Here is a 23,455-nt window from a genome sequence, read left to right on the forward strand (position 1 = left end):
TAAACAAGTTTTTTTATTATTATTTTTTAATGACAAAATTGAGGGGATAACGAACCTGGTAAAAACTGTACAGCAACCTCTTCACCACCGACTCTTAAAACATCACTTTCAAATCAATTGTGCACTGTTACAAAAATCAATACTTCAAAATTATATATACAGAATTAAATAATATATACCATTTGTTTCATTAATGGAAAACCACCTGGTGCTTACGAAGCATGTCTAATCCGAAAAGGAACTCCATGTTCGGTGAATCCAACACGACAAATGAACACGGATAGAAGTTATTCCCGATCTACAATAATATAGGGTAAAGTTAAAATACAAAGATGGACAAAAATGAGAAATGTGAGAAGAATTTGTGACCACATAAAAAACCGCTTAAAAATAAATTCAATAAAATATTAAAAAATCATAACTCAAAATATAAATAAAAAACGAAAAAAGTTTAGAAAACTAAAATGTTTCCGCCATCATTCCCGTTCAAATAAAAAAATACAAAAAAAATTGACGAAAAGACACAATGCCAATATCAAAGACACAATGACGAAAATGAACATCATACACAATTATAACTAAAAAAAGACACAATAGATAGCAAAATATAACCCGATTCCGAACAAATATAGCACAATGTTGAGTAATATAACACAACAAAAAGAGACACAATGTTAACGAAAAAAGACACAATCAATGACGAAAATAAACACACAACACAATGATAAACAAAAAGACACAACGACTTTTTTCACTTACCATTGTGTTTTTTTTATGAGAATGAGAAAGACGGTGGAAATATTTTTGTGTTTTTACTTTTTTCGTTTTTTTTATTAAATTTGTAGTTATGGTTTGTTTTATTTATTTTTTTGTGTGGCTACAAATCCTTCTCATTTTTGTTCCCCTTTGTAGAAATGAAGGTAAACGAATACGTGTTTCAAAATTTGCTAGCATGTATGCTATGTGACACTAAATACTTATTTTTGAAAAATCGTAAATAACTTTGTAAAATCAATAAACGATATTTACCTTTATTGGAGCAACATGTATCCTACCAAGAATCTCTGATTGGCCAACTCCATGAGCAATGCCCTTATAACGCTCGTCTAAAAGCCTCAACAATCTAAACGAAATGAATATAAAATAAATAAAATAAAATATTTGATTTTTGTAATAAGTTGCATGATTATGTAAACTGGATGTGAAATGTGTAACTAGTATATTTAAAAATTTGAGTAAAAAGGACTCGTACCCCAAACGCTCTTTGCAATCGTTGATTGGGCCCCACTATCAACAAATGCCTGAATTGAAAGAGTGCTCGCTTAGCAAATTTTAGAATAATTTAGTATTTAAAAATGTATTTCTCTTATTTATATTGGTATTCATTTATTTTGTTATAAACATTACAATATTTGACATATACAATATCCAAAAATTAATTTTCTTTATATTTATCATTTCCGAGTACTCCCTGAGGACTCCAAGTGCACCCAAATCCCCAGTCGGCCGCATAGGGTCCGCCTAGCAACTTTTACAACCTTGATTATAACTATTTCATTGAATGAACGATTAGGGTGCATAACAATTACTAGTTTTATTAATATGTAAATATAATACTTTTAGCGTTTTGAAAAAATAAAAAAAGATATTATAAAATTTAGAAGGATATATTTATCATCATTACCTTCACGGGAACACCGTTGACTTCCATGTCAACATACAGCATGACCTGCAAATTTGATTCATAAATGTTTTTCATGACAAAATATATAAAAAACTTAAAATATATATTTTAAATGTGATGGTTAAAAATACTTACCACCCTTGCAAAAGCCTCAGGATTGTGTTCTAGTGCAGCAGCCCAGTTCTCATCAATACCTTTCTGTAAAACCGAAGTATTTATTAGTGGATTTAAAAATGCAAAAGTTTAGCTATGATATAACTATATATAATGCCTGCAAAGTTAAAAAATGATGGTTTACCTGTCGGATTGCAGCTTCAATTTTCTTTTGTGCTTCCACATCAAAAGGGTCTGCATAAAGTAGCGCCTTTGTTTCCGAGACAAGCAACAAATTAGAATATAGCTCATATGTATAATGCTAAAACACAAACTGAAAAAAAAATATATGCATGAAATTTTAATTTTTTAGTAAAAATTTGTTTTTAGGATGACCCAACCAAACATGACCGGTTTGACTTGTTGACCAACAACACAGGTGTATTGATTTGAGTTATGTTTTATATCTAACAAGTCAAGAGGGTTGAAGTCGCCCAACTGCCCAAGGAGTATTTTTTGTGCTTAAAACCTCCCAAATCTTTACAAAAAGTATATTATTACTGAAATAATATATAACTTATGCAATCATCTGCAGAAAAATGAAAACTTCAGTTAAAAACATGTTTGAGGACAAGTCAACCAAACCTGACCCGTTTGAACCCGAACCAAAAAAGTTGCCCGTTTTGACCCGTTCTGCAACCAACCCGACAAGTTCACATTGCCAATTTTAACTCATTGATTTTTTATTTTTTATTTTTAAATTGTTTTTGTAATTTTAGTTAGTCAACACATTCATATTAAAAAAAATGAAATGTACAAGAAAGTGTTATCAGGTCAACCCGTTTCGACCCGTTACCCAACCCTTTAAACTCACCATCTCTTCTTCTTCTTGCCTACGCATTTCAGATCTCTGAGTGTGACGTCTTCTTAGTAAGTCCTGCAACTTATTCAGATCATTCCCAATAATAATTTGGGCCAACTCAGGATCTCTCTGTCATTAACATTTACTAGTCAGAAACTCAAATTTGTAATATTATATATATATATAGGGTAAGGATCCTAAGAGAACCTTTTGAAATTGAGAACCATTTTGAACCACAAAAAAACCCCTTTATAAAAATTAAAAAAAAACGAAAATTTTGAAAAAGTAAAAAAAACCAAAACGTTTATCTAGCATCCCGGTTTCAAATAAAAAAAAGCAAAAAAACAAAAAAAAAACTCGGTTCTGTTAAATTGTACATATGCGTATATTATCATTTAATCTCCAGTTACATAATATACACATATGCACATTATCATGTATCTTAATTGTACAAATGTGTATAAAAAGAACATGTGTATGCACATATATGTATATACGTGTTTATTAGTATTATACATATATGTATAATTTCGCAAAACCGAGATTTTTATTTTTATGAAACCGGGATGCTAGATAAATGTTTTGGTTTTTTTACTTTTTTTATTTTAGCATTTATTTTGGTTTTATAATTTTTATTTTATTTTTTCTTGAAGTGTTTTTTGTGGTCCAAAATGGTTCTCAAAGTTCTCAATTTACAAATGGTTCTCACATGATCCAATCCTATATATATATATATAAAAAACTAACAAAAATAATCTAACCTGAAACAATTGAGCCGTTAAATCTGAATTATTCCGGATTTGCTGCTGAAAAGCAGCTGGATTCACTGCAGAACTGTCCGGATTCAATACTTAATTACTAGAAACCCTGAAATTTAAAAACTTCATTATGATTCTTGCATTTGTAAAAAAAAAAAAAGATAACAAAAATATTAATAATAATAATAATCATACGTTGAAGAAGTGTTAGAAACCATCATAACTAAATCTCCATCAGTAACACCTAAACTACTCAGTGTCTCAAAATTCTTCATCTCTTTTCCATTGTGAAGCAGTTGTTGTTGTTGAAGCGGTATTCGACTCTGATTATAACAAACATGTTAACATTGAATCTAAGCAGATAATTTATAATTTTTGAAAGTGAAGATTGGTTTCAATGGTCTTTGAACTTGTAATGATTATATATGGAAATTTCTGATTATTTAGGGATTAAAAACTCGAATCAAGCCGATCTTAAACGGGCTCGAGCCCCAAGTTCGAGCTTTTATCAAGGTGCATTCAATAAACGACCTCGAACTGGCTCGCACGCCTAAATGAACTTTATTTATAAAACTTTTATTTAATATATTTATATAACTATTTTTATAAATAAACATTTTATAAAAATAACTAATTAATATACCTTATACTATACATAGAATTAAAATGCAATGTCGCTGCAAACGCACTAACACCTTTGGTTCATGACAGCTTTAGGGTGTGCCACCTTAGCAGAAAAAGTTAACTTTTTTTGCTTTTTTAAATGCGTTATTTTCTTGTATGATAAACTATACGAGTGCTGATACTATTTAGGGTGTTAACTTGTGTATCATAAACTATACGAATGCCCTATTTGGGTATTTATTCATTTAGTCTTTTCCATTAGCGCAGTTCCAGTAACGAACTTAACTAGGCCTGTAATCGAACACGAACACGAACAAGGGCATGTTCGTGTTCGTGCATTTAACTTTAAACGAATACGACCACTTAATCGAACACATATTTTGTGTTCGCGTTTGTTTATTTAAAAAAAAGAACAGTTCACGAACATAAATGAACATAAATGAACACAAACAAACATAAACGAACACAAATGAACAAATATAAAACCATTAAGTAGACGAGCCATTTAGATAATATTTAATTATTTTCTACTAATATGTAAACAAACATAAATAAACGAACGTTCATGAATAAACAAACAAAACATGTGCTCATGTTCGTCCGTGTTATTAAATGAACAAAAAAATTTTGTTCATGTTCGTTCGTTTATTTAACATAAACGAACTTCCCGCCGAACGGTTCACGAACAGTTGGCTGAACGTTCAGTTCGCTTACAGGCCTAAACTTAACCGATACCAGTTCGCCACTACAATGCATACCTTTTGTTAATTAATTAGTTCTACACAAAACATAAAATTATAAATACATATGCAAATAACTATAAAAATATATAAACAAAATAATAAAAATTAAAAATAATAATAATGACAAAGAGCCGAGCTTGAGCTATAAAAATACACATCTAAACAAGCCAAGCTCGAGCTCGATTCGACTCGTTTACATTTCTAGGTAAAATCAACCCTAAACAACTATACACTCAAAATTAGTTTGTGACATGGCATGCTAACTTAAAAACACAATAATCCAATAATCTAAATAATAATAATAATAATAAAATTTTTGTGACTAAATGAGTTCAATTTCTGACCTCAATCTCAAGTAAAGCTTTCAAATTTTCCACCTATTAACAAATAAACAGACATAGTAATAATTTAATTATTGGATTTTAAAGATAAATTTAACTTTTTTAAAAATATACAAATTATTAATCAAAGAAAACAAAAAAAGTTACTACTATTGCTACTACTACATACGGATTCGTTATGGTTGACATCTAATGTGATGATTTGTTCTTCAGATGTCATTACACTTATCTTCATCTTGTTTGCTTCGCTTGCAAGATATCAAAGCGTTCGTGCAGCAAGTTTTATTTGTTCTTCAGATGTCATTACACAAAGTTTTTTAAAAGGGCGTGTGTGGGGTGCGGATTGTTGCGATTTTGGGCTAAAATCGAAACTTCGGTTTGGATTTTCCGTTTTTCTTTTAATGGTTTTTTCGATTTAGTACCCAACCCTGGTTGTTCGGTAGTGTTTGACCAAATCTGTGGTTTTAAGTATCGTTGTATTTTTCTTATTAGAGTAATATGCGGTTTTCGTCTATGTGATTTATCTAGATCTGCGGTTTAAGTTCAATAGTTTCAAATTTGTGATTTTTGTCCTTGTGGTTTATTTCACTTGCAATTAAACCCAAATTCATTAACACCGTTAAATTTGGTCGTTAAGCCCATCAGCGTGTTCACGTGAGGAGCAGTTTTGTCATTTTTCTCCCCAAATAGACCTCGGTCCTAATTCGCAAGCCCCTCACGTGAGGGGCTTGGGTGTATTTGGGGGAAAAGGACAAAATTGGCCCTCACGTGAGGGACACGTTGATGGGTTTAACAACCAAACATAACGAAGTTAATTAATTCGGTTGAACCAGTTCCGACCGGCTGGTTCTCTGAGAGTCGAGAGAACTACACAGAACCGGACCGGTCAGCGGATTAAATCATGGTCAGACCGGTCCGGTCTCAACAACATTGGCGGGCGCTTCCTACAGAGAGTCGAGTGAGGGAAGGGGGGGTGTTGGTTTTGATTGGTGGGTTTTTTATTTGTTATTTTTTTATAAATAATGGTAATGTTTGGTTGGTGCTTCATCCGCTATACCGTTTTTTTTGTCAAAACGTCACTAATGGTGACGTGACGTCTCATGATGCATAACACTCTAATAGGGGCTCCATCTACTACATATGGTCTTATGTGACTCAGATTTGATTTCTTCTAGCTCTCAGAATTTAATTTTAGATGTACCATGTGATGATGGGCGTCTAGATGAGTATATGAGTTTCCCTAATTAGATCCTAGAACTAAACGAGTTTTATCTCACCGCACATGATGACTTCGAGCGTTGTCATTAGAGCATTCTCATTCGGGTTCGGCTCGGGTTATCCAAGCACTTCCTCACTAAATAGAAACTTCACACCCCTACGAACAGTTAAACACCCCATCTCGCATCTTCACTCATTCATTGTTATTGTTATTATTATTATTAACAAACCCACCGGCGATACTTCACCATCGACGATCTTCCGACAACCATTCAAACCCACACAACACCAAACTCTAGATCAATTAATCCATTCATTCCATATTACTACACCATCACAATTCACAATTACATACTCACTCACACCTTCCAATTCATCAATTACTCTCTTATTAAACACACTCAAAACCCCTAATAATAATTATTATTAGCTAAACCTATTGCCACGTGGACCATGACGGATGCGCAGGTGGTTAAGCGTGCCAAGTATAAATCCTCCGTCAAGGACCCTGGCGTCCGTGGCATATTGAAGATGGTAATATAATAATATTAATTAGTAATTAGTAACACTTCAATGTCATAGTTATTATTTTAGAAAATTTAGGTTTACATTTAGGTTTGCATTTAGGTTTACCGAGTCGATCCGGTACAAACAGCTCTTTAACGTCAGAAGCGTGCAAATAACCAGAGTAATTATGTTAACACCAGAGTAATTATTATTATCACGCTATTGTTTTTGAACTAGAGTAATTATTATTATTATGCTACATCGATATAAAGTAGCTTAATAATAATTACTCTGGTGAACCAGAGTAATTATTGTTATGCTACTGCGAAATGAAGTAGCGGAATAATAATTACTCTGGTTCAAAAACGATAGCGTGACAATAATTACTCTAGTGTTAACATAATTACTTTGGTTATTTGTACGCTTCTGATGTTTAGAGCTGTTTGTGTTTGATGCTAACGCTAGTTTATTGAGATTCAGTGTGATTGTTAGTAGTTTGTTGTTTAGGTTCATGGAGTCTCTTAACGTCAGAAGCGTGCAAATAACTAGAGTAATTATGCTAACACCAGAGTAATTATTATCACGCTATCGTTTTTAAACCAGAGTAATTATCATTATTATGCTACAACGATATAAACTAGCTTAATACTAATTACTCTGGTGAACCAGAGTAATCATTATGATGCTACAACAATTGTTGTAGCTTAATAATAATTACTCTAGCGTTAGCATAAGTACTCTGATTATTTGTATGCTTCTCACGTTAAGAGTTGTTTGTATTGGATTCTAAAGCTAGGTTTATTTACTCATTATAATTGCACATATTTGCAGACTAGGGGGAGGTTTGTTTTTATGCCTAATGATCCATCATCATCTATGAAGCTTAATGTGGAATTTAGGCTTATAAAAGGTAAGCAATGTTATCATATAATTGGGATCATTATATTCGTTAATGTAGGCCTGTAAACAAACTGAACGGACATGTACAGGGGCATGCATGTGTCCATTCATGTTCGCCTGTTTAAAACTGAAACGAACATTTCACGAATGTAGAAAAACAAACTTAAATAAATTGACATAGTTGACCAAACGTAAACGAACACAAAGGAACATAAGTTAGCATTATAAAACGCAAATATACATAAGTTAGCATTAATGAACACAAACGAACAATTCTAAATACATCACAATTCATCCAAAAACACATCTAAATTTGTGTCAAGTGAATTAGGATTTAGGGTTAGAACTTTTTTTAGTTGATCAGCCATATTTCTTCGTTTAATTAAATGAACAAAAAGTTTTGTTCATGTTCGTTCATTAAATAAACGAACTTCCCGCCAAACAGTTCATGAACGTTCGGCTCATTTACAGTCTACATTAATGCATTTTATTGTTGTTGAGTATGATTGTTTTTCGGCTTTTTTAGGACACAAATCCAGTAAGGAAGGTGCTAACAGGCCTGCTTTACTTAATCTTACTCAAGAACAGGTTATTTTGTGTGGATTTTAATAAATCATTTGTTGTTTATTTGTCTGGTCATTGATTAAATATTTGAATATATGATTTTCTTTGTATGATCACAGGGTAATTATATATTCGAGTTTGAAAATTTTTCAGACAGGGAAATTTGCAGAGACTTTGTAGGTGAGGTCTTTGATGTTTTCATCTTACTCTTTTCTTATTGTTTTTTTAATTTATGATTAAACATGTCTCATTGTCTTTATATAGTATCAATAGATGTTGCATTTTTATGCATCTGCTTCTTAGTTACTTATGTGACACAGCTGACTATTCTTTTATGTATAAATTGGTTATCTTATGATTGCTTAACAGCCAAGGCTATCACAATGTCCGGGGAAGGTGGGGGGCCCACCTCTGAAAAGGCTAATCCACTTAAAGATGAACAACTTAGTTCAGCAGAAATGGAACGTCGAATTAAGCTGTTGCAGTCTGACAGGTAGGTTTCTTCTTTCAATACCGGTTATGTTTACTAAAGTTTATCTTTTATTTCAGTAATAACAAACAACCAAACGTACCCAGTAAAATCCCGTTTGTAAAGCTATTGGCAGGGTCTTGGGAGGGTTGGAGTGTTGGACGAGGGCAAACCTCTCCTCTATACCAACATATAGTGAGGTTACTCCCACTGAGACCCCGACTCTAAAAATCCCATTTTTTATATGTAAAGTGTAGAAAATTAAGTAGCACAAAGTGTGGCTAATGGAACCAAAACCAACAAGATGTGGACTACTAATAGTAATAATTGTGGAAACTACTGATAACCTAAAGTGGTTAGTAACTATTTTAGAACCGGTAGGAGAGCAAATAGCAAAGAAACAAAGAAAACCCCCCTTGATAGATCTCAAGCGAAGCTAAAGGCAAAAGTAAGGCTTAGGCATACGAAAAGTATATGAAAAACTTAAGTGTAAGCAAAATAATGTCCCAAGAAAAAGCTACAACCAAACACACACACTCCCCTAAAAGTCTGGAACCTTTAGCCTATGTCTCCGAAAAGTCATATCCCCAATCATGTACCTTGGTAGGTGCAAGTCTAACAAATCCCGCCTAATTCGCTCATTCCATGTAAGTTTAGGTCTGTGTTTGCCTCTCCTTCCCTCCACCGTTATTGTTTTCATGGTTCTTACTGCCTGTCATCTGTCTACCTTTCACGTGACCAAACTATCTTACTCGAGATTCATATCACCTCAACTAATCCCGAATAACTTCATTTCTTATCTGACCCAACCTTGTGTGCCCACACATCTAGCCGGTTGAACTGTAAAATTTCCCCTTTGGTTTGTTGGGATCCTTTTGTCACACAATACTCCTGCAGCTTCCCACCGCTTGCACAAACCTGCCTAAACACGGTGAGCTACATCACTATCTATGTCCCCGACACTCTGTAGAAACGACTCTAAATACTTGAACTTGGTTCTCTGTGGGACATCTAGTCCTTCAATAGTGATTGGGTGTTCTCTTTGATCACACCACCGAAGTTACAGTGAAGATACATGGTTTTAGAGTGACTTATTCTTTAATCTTTGCACTCTAAAGCTGCTGCCGCTTCTCTAACTTCTCATTTAGGCTCAGTTATGCTCTCCGATAGTAACACAATATCGTCTACGTAAATCGTGCAATACAGAATTTGCTTCTGAATTAGATACTTCTATTTTGTTAATGCATAGTAAATATGATTTGTGAGCAATAACTTCATGTTGACATATTAGATACTCTGCTTAATGTTTTTGTTTCACATTCAACAGTATATTTTATACGGACTTTTTGCCACCTACATTTATGTAGCTAAAATGTTACTGTAGTGAGTTGCAGCAGCTTCATAAGCAATTTGTGATTGGAGGCGTGCTGTCAGAAACTGAATTTTGGGCTACAAGAAAGGTTAGTTCTATATGTGTATGGAACTATTGATTATTTTGAGCCTGTGTATGTTATTATGTTATATGTGTGTGCTTATGTGGCATTAATCTTTGATATTTTGTTAAAGTTGTACATTGGCATCTGTTTTTTGTTGGTGATTTAGTCTTACTGCTGTAAAACATGTAACATAAAACTTACATTTATCAATCAAGTGCAGAAGTTGCTAGAGGTGAACGCCAGCAGAAAAGCAAAACAACGGGTTGGGTTGAAAAGTGAAATGATTTTCAATGTCAAACCGTCATCTGATGGTCAGGTATAACTCCATTCTCTCTCTCTCTCTCTATACACACATACATTAATTATGCAGTGATATTAATGTTGGATCCTCAATTTCTTTGTTTCAGTCTAACAAAGTTACTTTTAACTTAACACCAGAGATGATTCACCAGGTATTTTCATCTTATTTTGCTTTTCTGGAAACTTAGTTGAATTTAGTTTTTTGTAATATTCTTTTGCACATGTATATTTTTTTTTGCTAGATTTTTGCTGAAAAACCAGCAGTGCGACAAGCGTATTTAAGTTTTGTACCTAACAAGGTAAGGAGTAAACGTTATCAAATTACTGTCTTTATGTCAGACAGTTTATGTTTTCTGCTATCTAAACATACATAAAATTATTTACTGGTTTAACTACAGATGACAGAAAAAGACTTTTGGACTAAATATTGGAGAGCACAATATCTTCATAGTACAAAAAATATTGTTGCTGCTGCTGCAGAGGCTGCTGAAGATGAGGAATTAGCAGTTTTTTTAAAACAAGATGCCATTTTGGCTAGTGAAACTCGCCAAAAGGTGCTCTAATGTTTTAGCATATTATTATTTGATAAAATAATGATAAACTATAATGAAAACTCTCATTTTTTTGATATTTTCTTGTTACAGATTAGGAAAGTGGACCCCACTTTGGATATGGAGGCTGATGAAGGCGATGATTACACACATATTCCGGTAACTTGGATATTTCTTATAATTGTTAAAAAACTTTGTGGTCAACGGGTTAATGTATACATGTAATTATAGGGTCACGGGTTAGCTAATGAAGATATCAAGGATGAACTAGAAGCACAATACGAGCCGTATAAAAGATCTTTCCTGCAAGATATTAACCGCCATGCTGCAGTTGTTCTTGAAGGAAGAACTATAGGTAAGTTTTAAGTATGTATATTATTTAATTTAAATTAATGATACTATAAGTATTTGTTTTATTACTTAATGAGATGTTAATCTATTGTCTTTTGACTTGATTGTAGATGCTGAGACTCGAGATACAAGGTCTGTAGCTGAAGCACTTGCTAGTTCAAAACAAGGTGAGTACACTTCACATCTTTTATACGATTATTTCTATTTTTTAAATGTATTTATTAAAATTTGGCTTCAAAACAGTTGAGTTAGCTAAAGAAGTTTCTGATGTCAATACACATCAAGAACGGTTAGATAGGGTAACTCGAATGGCTGAGATTGAAGACCTTCAGGCCCCACGTGACCCGCCCGTTGCACCCCTTTGTATAAAGGTTTGACCTTTAACATATTGCTTATTTTCTTTTTATAATATTCTATGTTTTATACGTTAGTTCTTAAACAGGATCCACGAGATTACTTTGATTCGCAACAAGTAAATGCACTGAATCAAATATCTGGATCAAGACAAATGAAACCTAGGTTAAGTACTTCTGAAGCATACGGATCTTTGCGGGCTTATATCTCTGAAATTAGAACCGCGGGTCTGAGTGAACCCATTGTTAGACCCGAAGTGGCTTTTAGGGTCTTCAACAGTTTGACTCAGAATATATCAAGCTCAAAATATCAACTTGGTAAAAACCCAAATGAGAGTATATTGGATACATTACCAAGTGTCACAAAAGATGAGCTTTTGCTTGTAAGTCTTTTTTAATATAACTTTTCAGTCACATTTGTTCATTCATTAAACTATATAATTATCTTTCAGCACTGGACGTCTATTCAGGAATTATTAAAACATTTCTGGTCCTCGTATCCGATTACAACATCGTATCTTTATACAAAGGTAATATTATGTCTTATGTCATAATTAGCATAAATTAATCTGATAAATTACATATATTCGTGTCTATAGGTCAGTCGGCTGAAGGATGCCATGTCGCAAATCTACCCAAAGCTACAGGTATTTTAATTATTATTATTTTATTACTTTTTTGAAGAGTTATTTTGTATGTTGTAAAATATGATATTTTGTACATATTTCAGGAGATTAAAGAATCCGTTCAGTCAGATTCCCGGCATCAAGTTTCCCTTCTTGTTCAACCAATGTTGCAGGTTAATAAATATAAATGTTAAGCCAATACTACTTCTTTGCCCATTATTAATCACTGATAAAACATAAGTAACATTATAGGGGTGTTCTTCGGGTTTCGGGTTTATCGGGTCCGGTTATTCGGATTTCAAAGTTTTAATTCTGGACCCGAAACCAAACCCAAATCTCTCACGGTTTTTTCGGGTTGGGTTAATCGGGTTTCGGGTATCTAAAAAATCAAAAAGAAAATAAAAAAGTGAAGAACAGCTACAGCGCAAAAACTAAAGCAACATTTTTCTCTTTACTCGTTATGTAAATAATCAAATTATAAACTAGTCAGGTGCCCGCGCTATGCAGCGGAGTACGTGCGCAAACCCGATGACAATGCGTTCGTAACTTGAAATTGGACGCGTAACACGTGAAAAGCCAGTACGTGTGTAACTAACAGTTGAACACGCATAAACGGCACCTGGATGCATGTTACATGCATTAAACATTCTTAACCGACATCATGTGTGTAACTCGCGTTGATTACTTATGCGTTACGTGGTGTTGGGCGCTTACCAAGGTTGGGTAATGCTCGTTACGTGATGTTGGACACGTGTTTATCGGGTATGGTACATGTAAACATTGTCATCACGGAACTGATGCCGAAAATGTACAACAATTTCAAATAAATCGATTTCAAACCAACCCGTTTTGACCCGAAACCCATCTGGACTAGACACCGTTTTAACTCGAAACCTGTTTCGACCCGATACCCTTTTGACATGACCCCTTTCGACCTGAACCGAACCAAATTAACCAGCTTTTGTATTGACATGTTCCGACTCTAATTCATTTTGACCCATGATTCGAACCGCCCGACCTGACCCATTGTCGTTACAAACCGGTAATCACGTAAAATGTTATTTTTTTTAAAATTAATAAACTCTAGCAATATTATACTCAAATTAAAGAGAATATAATGTTCGTTTTCATAGAATGATTTTCTTAAAAAAAATATTAACGTGGGAAAAAATTATGAACGTTTAAAAGTCGTGGAGGTAGTTTGTTTTAAATAAGGGGTAGATGTGTAATTATTCTATAAATTAACAAAATTTTATTAAAGTTAGAGGATTAAAATTGAAACTATTATGGAAGAAACTAAAGTAACCGTACATGTGTGCTATAAAGACAACATTACCCTTAAAATTTCTTAAATCTATGCATAGCATGTTGTACAATAAGCAACAAGTTAGGTACCTCTTAAAATTTAAGAGGTCCCTAACTCATGCTTTATATATAGTAGAGATAAACATAACCCAGTAAAGCAACATTTTCTTCTATTGCGGTTGACGGTTGTTATTAAAAAAAGATATGTAAACAATAAATAGTCGATAAACTATAATAGGTGGAATAGAAGCAAGTGGAATGTGTAGAGTGTTCCGTATACTGTATGCATACCTAATAATAATAATATCATGTTTTTTTAAACAAACAGTTTATTCGGGTTTTTCGGGTTGACCCGAAACCTAGAAATCAGACCCAAGAACCAACCCAAATTACTTCGGTTCGGGTTCGGGCTGGCCTTTTCTCTGGTTAGTTTGGGTTCGGGTTCGGATTTTCTCGGGTTGGGTTCCGGGTGAAAGTGACATCCCTAGGTAGCAAGCATTACGGTTGATAAATACTATTAATTTAACGTTAAAGTTTATTACTTTTTGGTTCTTTTTATACTTATAATATGTCGTAAAGGACTCTATAAATGTTGCAGGCACTAGATGCTGCTTTTGCTCATTATGAACTAGACCAGCAGAAGAGATCTGCAAAGAGTGGCGAGAAACCGAATGGGTATGTTTGATAATGTTTTTTTTTTTTTACTTTGTTTTATTACTTTTAACCAATGTTGATTGGTTACTCTTACATACACATAAATGTACATTGAACAAAATTTTGCTGTGAGTCACCTCTCGGTCTAAAAGACCTGTTTTTTTCTATTTGGATGCATGTGTCGTTATCCCATTTGTAATCGCGACGACGTATAAACCATTTAAAAGTTTTAAAAGTTGACCTTTTCTAAATATCATTGACTTCTGGGAATCTGTTTGTAATGCTTGTTTGTGTTATAAATATTTGTTTTTTTATTCTTCTCTATGTATTACCATAATATTTGTTAAACAGGATCGGTTTGAAAACCGGTTTTGATTTGGTCAACGTTGAATATAATCAAATTGGTTCGTATCTAAACTGGTTTCGAATGGCAATAATCTTGAACCGCTAGGAGCTAGATCGGATTGGGTTGGAACCAGATCGTACCATTTTTACCAATGCCAACGGATAATTGTGGTCGACCACATTCGGATGCCATTACTAAAAGTGTTTTTAGGAGATTAGGAAGCGGCAAAGCGCTTTTGAACTGTGATATAACCAACAATGAGGGGCAAAAGAGTCATTAGAAAAAAAAAGGCAAGCTTTTTTTTAGCAGCTAGGATCCCGGACTGAACTTGTTCACCAAGTCAAGTTTCGCTAACGGATTTTTCATTTGTTAGTGATGGTACTTTGGTCCGTCGGTCATTTCACGCTAAATTAACATAACACAACTATCCATGTTAGTAAGTTGAATCGAAACGACAAAAAAGTGTAACCAAGTTGTACTACTTAGAACATTTTGATCAAAAGTAACGAAATTGATCAAACCGTGTGGACAAAAATGACAGATTAGAAGAAATTAAGGTTACTATCGTTTGAAAAGAGATCATTTTAATATTAATCTATAAATAATAAATCTTCGGTACTTATCATTCGACTATTATACCACACATATTTTTACGGTTATCATTCGATTATTAGGCAACACGTATTATTATGTACTTATCATTTGTTAATTATGCAACACACATTGCTACACCTAAGATGACCTTATATGTGACGATATTCAAATGCGTGTGGCCAACACAAATTTGATTACTTGAGTCAACGCGTATGTTATTCACACATCCATTGAATTGGGCGAACGTCACTCATCAGCACGTTTATTTAACGAGTTTGTTATTATCACTAACAACGCTGTTGTTTAAAGGTTTTTGGTGACAATTAAGTGTGTTTGGCCATCGAAAAACAACTTGGATTGCTAGACCTAACGTGAGTCATTATCACTCGTCAATGAAACTGGGCATGCACCACTGGCTATCATGTGCGCTATTAACGTGTGTTTGTCGTTATCACAAGAAATATTGATGTTGTTCTTAGCCATCGAAAAACAACTTCGAATGCTAGACCTAACGTGTGTCATTATCACACACCAATGAACCTGGGCAGGCACCACTCACTATCATATGCACTTTAACGCGTGTTCGTCGTTATCACATGCAATATTGATGTTGTTCTTAGGGTTTGGTATAGTTGATTAGGGTTTGGTGCAATTTTTCTTTGTCCATAATTTGTTTGCTATGGACATGTTCACACTATGATTTGTCATAACCATAAGTTTATCTTGATATGTACCTCAAAAAAATTATCATATTATGTGACTTGTGACCAAGAAAAGATGATTGTGATCTTCATTAGTTATAATAAAATTTGTCAAGTGCTTGTCATGTTATACAAGTAACATAATTTGTTATGTTGTTTTTTTAGATAAATGTGAATCCGTGCAAAGATAAAGTTTAAAGGATTTATAGTGATGCTCGATAGTCATTCTAGCACTTTCAGATTTTTTTAAACTACTAAGCATATTATACATACTAGTTTCCTAAAAAATGCTAAAAACCTTAAATATCTGCACTTCGCCGACAAAGCTGACGGTTAACCCGGGCTACCCCTCAAGCCTCCTAAATCCGACCATGCTTTCAGATTGTTAGTTGATGTCCTGCTCTTTCCTTTACAATTAGATTCTTGTCTTTATTTTTTTATTTTTTAATTTTCTTTTTGACATATTTCTCCCTTCTAATAATCATTGCAAACTCAAAAAAACATCAACATTCATGCTCACCTCAAATATGTATTTTTAATGATTAAATCTAATTACTCAACTTATTTAAAGCCTATTTTTATAAACAAAACTTTTTTACTCAACCCAAATAATAACCAAGTAAACTCATTTAAAATTTTATTTGTTTAAAGTTTAAACCTAACAAAAAACTCTTTTACTTAAAACCAACATTCTTTTTTTTTTACATTTAGCCGAAAATTTTAACAATTTTTGAAAACGGCCTTGATAAAGCTCAAACACTGCAGCAACATGTCAACACGAATTTGACTGGTATTTTAAATTTAGCAAATAGCAATTAAGAAAACAAACAACAACAAAAGGTTGGCACCCCCTAAATGCTTCACATGTCCCATACTTATAATACTATAAATTAACATCATTTGTACATTGACTCTTAACACAATCCATTAATATTAATAATATTATTATCACTAAGGATTGAGGTATAATAAGAAATTTAGTTTTAATAAGAATGATAAGAAATAATCTTGTTCATTCATTTTAAATTGAATGGTTGAGATTAGATTAAAAAGATCATCAAGTGTAAGATAAGGGTAAGAGCATAATAGGGATAACATATTTGTTGACTTTCTCTCTCCACATGCAAGGCACATGTCAAATACCCCAATCATTTTAAAACGCCCATAACTTTTTATACGATATTTTTTTTCAAAACAATTTCACCATAATAACGAGTATTTTTTTATATTTTATATGAGTACCATATTGCTATATAAAAATTAAAAAAAAAATTTCGTGGGTTTTTTACAAAGTGTGTTTTTTACCAAAATTGTGTTTTACAAAATTGTGTTATACAAGTGTGTTTTATTTTTTCATAGTGTTTTTTGCATTGTGTTTTTTACATTGTGTAATTTAATTGTGTTTTTGTCATTGTGTTTTTATTTTCATAGTGTTTATTCCATTGTGTTTTTTACATTGTGTCTTTTTCATTGTGTTTTTCTGTTTTATTTTCCGATGAAATTTCCGAAGACTTTTCCGGCAAGGTGGTGGCGGTGGGTGGCGGTGGGCGGTGATGGTTGTAGGAGATAAGTGAAAATTTTAAGTGGGTTTTAATTAAGTGGGTTTTTGAAATTAAATTAAGTGGGTTTTCAATATTAAAGGATTAGACAAAAATACCCTCTTCCTAACCTTCTTAGGATAATCAAACTTCTTATTTGATCTTTTCTCTTATCACTAATCCTTTGTTAAGCATTCTCTTAAACATGGCCGGAACTCAACCACATCCACTGGATCAACATCTTTTAACTTCCTCAACAATACCCGCGTGCCGGCCTCAGTGCCAGGCGCACTTGTGCATATTAAAAGTCGCAACGCTGCTCCCAAAGCATCACTCCACGCAGTGATGGATGAGCCATTGGTCGAGTCTACAAAAAATAAATCGACGAGTTTGTACGATGTTTTAAACGTGAAGCGAAACGCTACGCCTTCCGAGATTAAGTCGGCGTACCGAAGACTGGCCGAAGCGGTACCATCCGGACGCTTCGGGCTCGAAAAAGGGCGGTGATCGCGATTTTATTGATGTTCATAACGTGTATGTCACGTTGTCGGATCCCACGGCGCGCGCAATGTATGATTTTAAGTTGGGTTCGGGTTTTGAAAGGCGAGCGGGAGTGTACGCCGGAGGGGGTTTCGGAGTGTATACCGGAAGGAGATGGGAGACTGATCAATGTTGGTAGAAGTTGTTAGTATGATTATTAGAGTTGTATAAACGTATTTATTTGATTGTAAGATTGGATTAAATTATTTTAATGAAATCCTAATTTAACTATCTTAGATCTTGTCAAATGTGTAAAAAACATATGACTACTTGTAATACTTATAATTGTTTTAACTAAAAAATAAAAATAGGTAACTGTTATGTCAGTGTTACTTAGTCTTGGGTTTTCATTTACTTTTTTACATTTGTGGATAATAGTTTAATTAGTAAATTGCATTAAAGGTAAAACAAGAAGAAATGAAGTGTTTGCATATAATTGGTAAAAACTTTATGGACCTTTGGCTGTTCCCAAGTCAAGTCCGGGTGAGCTCAAGGTCGAAATTAAACGAGACAGCTCAGCTATGTTCGAGCTCGATTTTGAAATTAAACAAGTCTAAGATCGCGCCAACGACCCGGGCCGAGCTTGGGTAAGGTTTGGCTCGGTTACAAAAACGAGTCAACTTAGCTTTAGATTGTTTTAAATCAAGTTTTTTTGGCTTGTAGTATTCGAGCTTTTATCGAGAGAGCCAAGAACCCGAGCTTCGAGCCACAATCTTTTTGAACGGCCCTCAGGGCCCATCTCCTTTTGCATGTATCCAACCATAGAAGTTTAAGAAATAAGGGCGTTTAAAGCTCTCGAGAAACTCATATTAACTCGTTAATAGTCTCACTCGCGTCTTCATATCTCTAATGCCCGACACACAAGTGAACCGCCCCTGAAATACCACATTCGAGTATGAATATTTTGGGTTTCGCTCACCTCTAACTAATTTCATGAATAGACAAAATTGTGTTACGACCAACAATATGTTGAAAAAATAGGCGAACATCTGCTTCGCTTACAGCTCTAAATTTACCGATTAAACTACATGCACAAAAATAAAAAGTAAATGAAAACCCCAAAATTACGTGACAAAAAATTACGTGACAATGACGTGACAGTTACATTTATGTTTTCTTATAAATTTGACAAGAGTTAATAGAGTTAAATTAGGATTCCATTTAAATACTTTAATCCAATCTTACAATCAAATAATTATGATTATACTATTCTAATAATTATACTAACTTCTACCAACATTGATCAGTCTCCCATCTCCTTCCGGTATAGACCCCGGAACCCGCTCCGGCCGCGGCGCCATACACTCCCGCTCGCCTTTCGAAACCCGAACCCAACTTAAAATCATACATTGCGCGCGCCGTGGGATCCGACAACGTGACATACGCGCTATGAACATCAATAAAATCGCGATCACCGCCCTTTTTCGACCCTGAAGCGTCCGGATGGTACCGCTTCGCCAGTCTTCTGTACGCCGACTTAATCTCGGAAGGCATAGCGTTTCGCTTCACATTTAAAACATCGTACAAACTCGTTGATTTATTTTTTGTAGACTCGACCAATGGCTCGTCCATCACTGCGTGAAGTGATGCTCTGGGAGCAACGTAGCAACTTTTAATATGCACAGGTGCGCTTGGCCCTGAGGCCGGTACGCGGGTGTTGCTTAGGAAGTTAAAAGATGTTGATCCGGTGGATGTGGTTAGAGTTCCGGCCATGTTTAAGAGAATGCTTAACAAAGGATTAGTGATAATAATATTATTAATATTAATGGATTGTGTTAGAGACAATGTACAAATGATGTTAATTTATAGTATTATAAGTATGGGACCATATGAAGCATTTAGGGGGCGCCAACCTTTTGCTGTTGTTTGTTTTCTTAATTGTTAGTTCCATAAAAATGATTGCTAAATTTAAAATGCGGATTAAATTCGCGTCAACAACTTGTTGTAGTGTTTGGGTTTTACTGATGTAACGAACGTAAGCGCTACAGTATTGCTCGGGTTTTACCAACAATTAAGAAAACCGATCGGCCCAGCTACCGTTGCACCAGAATATTGTCTGCTTTGGTCATGACGAGTCATCATCACCTCACGAATCTGTATTTGGTTAAACCAAACCAATTGAGAAACCAATAGTCTGGTTGCTATTTTCTTATTGGTTTGGTTATGATCATATGCGTATAAATTAACGAATTAACATTTAACCAACACAAAAAGAACAAACTTTTATACAATTTGTTTATAAATAATAGTAAATTTTGTTGTAATTGTTCATATATGACATATGTTATTTATGAACAACTACAACAAAATTAAAATTAAGAGCTTAAAAGTTAAAACTCGTTATGATAGGGAATGTATCCGTCTCGTTACCTTATAAACAAGATTTTTTGCTCTACTCCCCAACCGATATGAATTGTTACAACTCGGGTTTTTCCAACGCTCGCGTTTTACCAACCGAGTAAACATCGTTTTAAATATTTTAAATTATTTTATATGTTATAACGAATTTATTATATCAAGTCTAATTCTGATATGTAACGATATAATCAATACCGACTAAATTCACGTCAACTCGTCGATGTATAAAAAAGGAGTTCTACGCGTAATTCACAGTAAATCACTGGTTATGTATTATTATTATTATTTATCATTATTAATTATACATTGTGAAGAGATATAAAATGATATTAAATTAGTACAGTATCCTGATAATATGGGGCATATAGGGGGCGCCAACAATTTGCCGTTGTTTGTTTAGTAGACTGCTATTTCCAAAAGCCAGATTACTAAAGGCAGATAAATATACAAGTTTTAATGCATGACGTACATGTTTCTTGAAGATGAGAGGTTTGGGTATGGAAAATATGGGTCTGGAAAAAGGTATACAAAGTATTGGGCAGATTGTTTGCCTAATCCAATTGGCTTTTGAGTTTATTATTATTATTATTTGTCGTTTTTGTTTGATTATTTAATTAATTATTATTTGCATTAGTTAAAGAGCCTAATCACATGATTACTCACAACTTACAATAATTGGTAATAAGGCCGTATGTAATTTGGTCTGTTAAGTAGATTCAAGAGTCAAAAGGCTTAGATTAAACTCGTGTGTTGAAGCGGAACTTGATTTGTATTGATTTGGTTCGTTACGGTATTAACTTATATCATATTAAAATTTTGGTGGGTTGTTTGTTTGTATAACTTAACGAAACTTGAAGGTCAGCAAATCAAAAGGTTAAATTTATGAGATTAATAGTGTAACAAACTGAAAGTTGTAAGACTAATGAGTAGTTGAGTACGGGTCATTCATTTATTTCCAACCCTTGAAGAGTCTTATGTCGACAATCCCTCGTTCAAGAGTGAATAAGAACCCCCTGATCAGCCATTACGGGATGCGTGGGACCACAATCATTCCCATCCTCCAATCAATTTTTACTTTTTTTTGTTTTTCCTTTTCTTTTTTATTTTTTTCTTATTAAATAATATAATGGTGAAGAATGAGGTATAACATGGGTTGATTGAATGATGGACGAAAAACTGAGTTGACAGCAAAGTGACACAGACGTGTCGAATGATAATAATTGAGGAGAATGAACCATAACAGATAGTATAAGATAGAATATATATAAATACTTCTGCACGGGTTTCTAAACTAAGCCTTTAATCAATGCTATAATACACAAGTTTCATGGTCACTAAAAATATACGAAACATGGTTAGGGACACGTACGTCATATAATTAGATTTAAGTTTAGCACGATGAAAAACACATGATTCAATTGTACATAGTGTTTGACTTGTCTAACGAGGGTTACATAAAATGCGAGAATCTTTATTATTATTATTATTATTATTATTACATAATTATACGTTATTTAATTATTTTAAATAGCAAAATTGACTTCCTTTAATTTCAACGTTGACATTCGTATTCGTATGTCAAAAGCATCCGGATTCACAACCTTCTAGATGGTCCGTTATAACAGGAGAAATACGTTACATCCACTCGATGAAGTTACGATGTATCATCACACAAAAAAGTGGTTGTATTCGCTTACATCTAATTAAAAACCGAATATGTTATTAAACCAATGACCGCAGTATTGTGGTATTGTACAAGTCGATGATCTTTTATTAACATTTAACACAACCCAAACTACATCTGGATAATGGGTAAGCGAGCAACAAGCTGCATCGCTATCCTCTTTTGGATCGCAAAGCCTATTCTACTAAATATCAATCCTTGGATCGCAAAGTCGATGATTGGAATGGTTGAGAGAACTCAAAACCCGATTATGTGATAACCAATTTTAATAATTATGTTACATAAATATAAATAATTAATTTATATTTGGTTATATTTAAAATAAGTTTATTATTTGGAAAAACAATAACTAAAAGCCATCGTTTCCCTAAACTAGTTGACAAAGTTTTCTTGTATGTACAAAGGTATTAACTATTATGTTCTATTTTCTTTTATCTAAACAGAAATACTTTTATAAAGTTTTCTTTATTTTCAATTCAACCGCTAATGAGAATGATATGACATTGAAGCGATAAACTGATAAAGTATTGTACTCGGTACAATTGCCCTTGCTACACGCACTTATGCTTTAATAAGTTTCTTTAGTCCATTTATTGTGGCAATAACAAATTTTTGATGGAGTATAACAACCTTTTGAAATCATTGTTATAAATTAATAAATATATAATTTCTAGTCATATCCCGTATAAACTTTTAAATTTCTTATCAGGATAAACAGTTTTACATATAGAATAATACTATTTAAGCGATCTCTCTACTAATAATTTTGTTATTAATAAGACTTTTACTTGGGTATAATTGATTGATTGACATGTAATGTTGAAAGAACTAGTAGCGGTATGCAATGTTGTAAAAATCCCGACTAGGCTCCCATTAATCCCCGATTATTTTTGGGCTAGTCGACCAATCAATCGATCAATGGTCAAATACCCAAAATCACGATTAATCAGACTTCTTCGACATTTTATAGCGAGGTTCCGACCAAATCAGCGGTTTTCAATGAGATCCCGACCAATTTCCAACCAAAATGTATATACAGCATATATATAAAACTGAAAATTGCATAAAAAATGTGTGTGTTTATATATAAAACAGAAAAATCATAAATTAAAGTCCAATCCAATTAATCGTTAGTCTCCACCCCACCACCCAACTAGCGACTAAAGATTTCTTTAGTCATATAATTTGGTACCTAATTATGTATTACATTTCTTTAACTCCAAATGGTAATATTCCAAGTTCTTTAAAAATATTTAATGATCGGCTAATCATTAATGAAACGATGCCAAGTGTAAGTTGATAATTTTGTTTTTGTATTAGATTCCAAAAGAATACCATTATTGGATAAAGTCGTA

General features: G+C 33.5%; 3 protein-coding genes across 3 annotated transcripts; 1 reads left to right on the plus strand and 2 right to left on the minus strand.

The window, feature by feature from the left end:
- Nucleotides 1–1,269: 1,269 nt before the first annotated feature.
- On the minus strand, nt 1,270–5,364 carry LOC143591674 (protein DNA-DAMAGE INDUCIBLE 1-like). The gene is made up of 9 exons (XM_077071816.1): nt 5,275–5,364; nt 5,109–5,141; nt 3,593–3,720; nt 3,401–3,506; nt 2,652–2,768; nt 1,983–2,048; nt 1,820–1,882; nt 1,685–1,729; nt 1,270–1,301 (listed from the first exon to the last, which is right to left on the minus strand). The coding sequence occupies exons 1-4, from the start codon at nt 5,338–5,340 to the stop codon at nt 3,491–3,493; spliced, it is 243 nt and encodes an 80-aa protein (XP_076927931.1). The 5' UTR covers nt 5,341–5,364; the 3' UTR covers nt 1,270–1,301; nt 1,685–1,729; nt 1,820–1,882; nt 1,983–2,048; nt 2,652–2,768; nt 3,401–3,490.
- A 1,076-nt stretch (nt 5,365–6,440) lies between these two features.
- Nucleotides 6,441–14,849, plus strand: LOC143591676 (general transcription and DNA repair factor IIH subunit TFB1-1-like). Its single transcript, XM_077071817.1, has 19 exons — nt 6,441–6,857; nt 7,662–7,740; nt 8,257–8,318; nt 8,414–8,474; nt 8,664–8,787; nt 10,148–10,223; nt 10,420–10,515; nt 10,607–10,651; nt 10,742–10,798; nt 10,898–11,053; nt 11,144–11,209; nt 11,282–11,405; nt 11,512–11,568; nt 11,645–11,772; nt 11,844–12,137; nt 12,207–12,284; nt 12,354–12,401; nt 12,485–12,553; nt 14,284–14,849. The coding sequence occupies exons 1-19, from the start codon at nt 6,777–6,779 to the stop codon at nt 14,368–14,370; spliced, it is 1,788 nt and encodes a 595-aa protein (XP_076927932.1). The 5' UTR covers nt 6,441–6,776; the 3' UTR covers nt 14,371–14,849.
- A 4,423-nt stretch (nt 14,850–19,272) lies between these two features.
- On the minus strand, nt 19,273–19,856 carry LOC143591678 (uncharacterized). Its single transcript, XM_077071818.1, has one exon. It carries the CDS (start codon nt 19,769–19,771, stop codon nt 19,289–19,291), a length of 483 nt encoding a protein of 160 aa, XP_076927933.1. The 5' UTR covers nt 19,772–19,856; the 3' UTR covers nt 19,273–19,288.
- Nucleotides 19,857–23,455: the final 3,599 nt, after the last annotated feature.

Source organism: Bidens hawaiensis, unplaced genomic scaffold, assembly GCF_021521415.1.
Source record: "Bidens hawaiensis isolate Kalapana, Puna unplaced genomic scaffold, B.hawaiensis_p1.1 tig00039982_1, whole genome shotgun sequence".
NCBI classification, from domain to species: Eukaryota; Viridiplantae; Streptophyta; class Magnoliopsida; order Asterales; family Asteraceae; genus Bidens; species Bidens hawaiensis.

Excerpts from the sequence above, each read along its gene's own strand:
- LOC143591674 (XM_077071816.1), bottom strand. The coding sequence starts at position 5,340 with ATGAAGATAAGTGTAATGACATCTGAAGAACAAATCATCACATTAGAT. Across the intron at positions 5,142-5,274 it reads ATGTCAACCATAACGAATCC|GTGGAAAATTTGAAAGCTTT; the intron begins GTATGTAGTAGT and ends ATTTGTTAATAG. Across the intron at positions 3,721-5,108 it reads AAGCTTTACTTGAGATTGAG|AGTCGAATACCGCTTCAACA; the intron begins GTCAGAAATTGA and ends TGTTATAATCAG.
- LOC143591676 (XM_077071817.1), top strand. The coding sequence starts at position 6,777 with ATGACGGATGCGCAGGTGGTTAAGCGTGCCAAGTATAAATCCTCCGTC. Across the intron at positions 10,652-10,741 it reads CACCAGAGATGATTCACCAG|ATTTTTGCTGAAAAACCAGC; the intron begins GTATTTTCATCT and ends TTTTTTTGCTAG. Across the intron at positions 11,773-11,843 it reads TTGCACCCCTTTGTATAAAG|GATCCACGAGATTACTTTGA; the intron begins GTTTGACCTTTA and ends GTTCTTAAACAG.
- LOC143591678 (XM_077071818.1), bottom strand. The coding sequence starts at position 19,771 with ATGGCCGGAACTCTAACCACATCCACCGGATCAACATCTTTTAACTTC.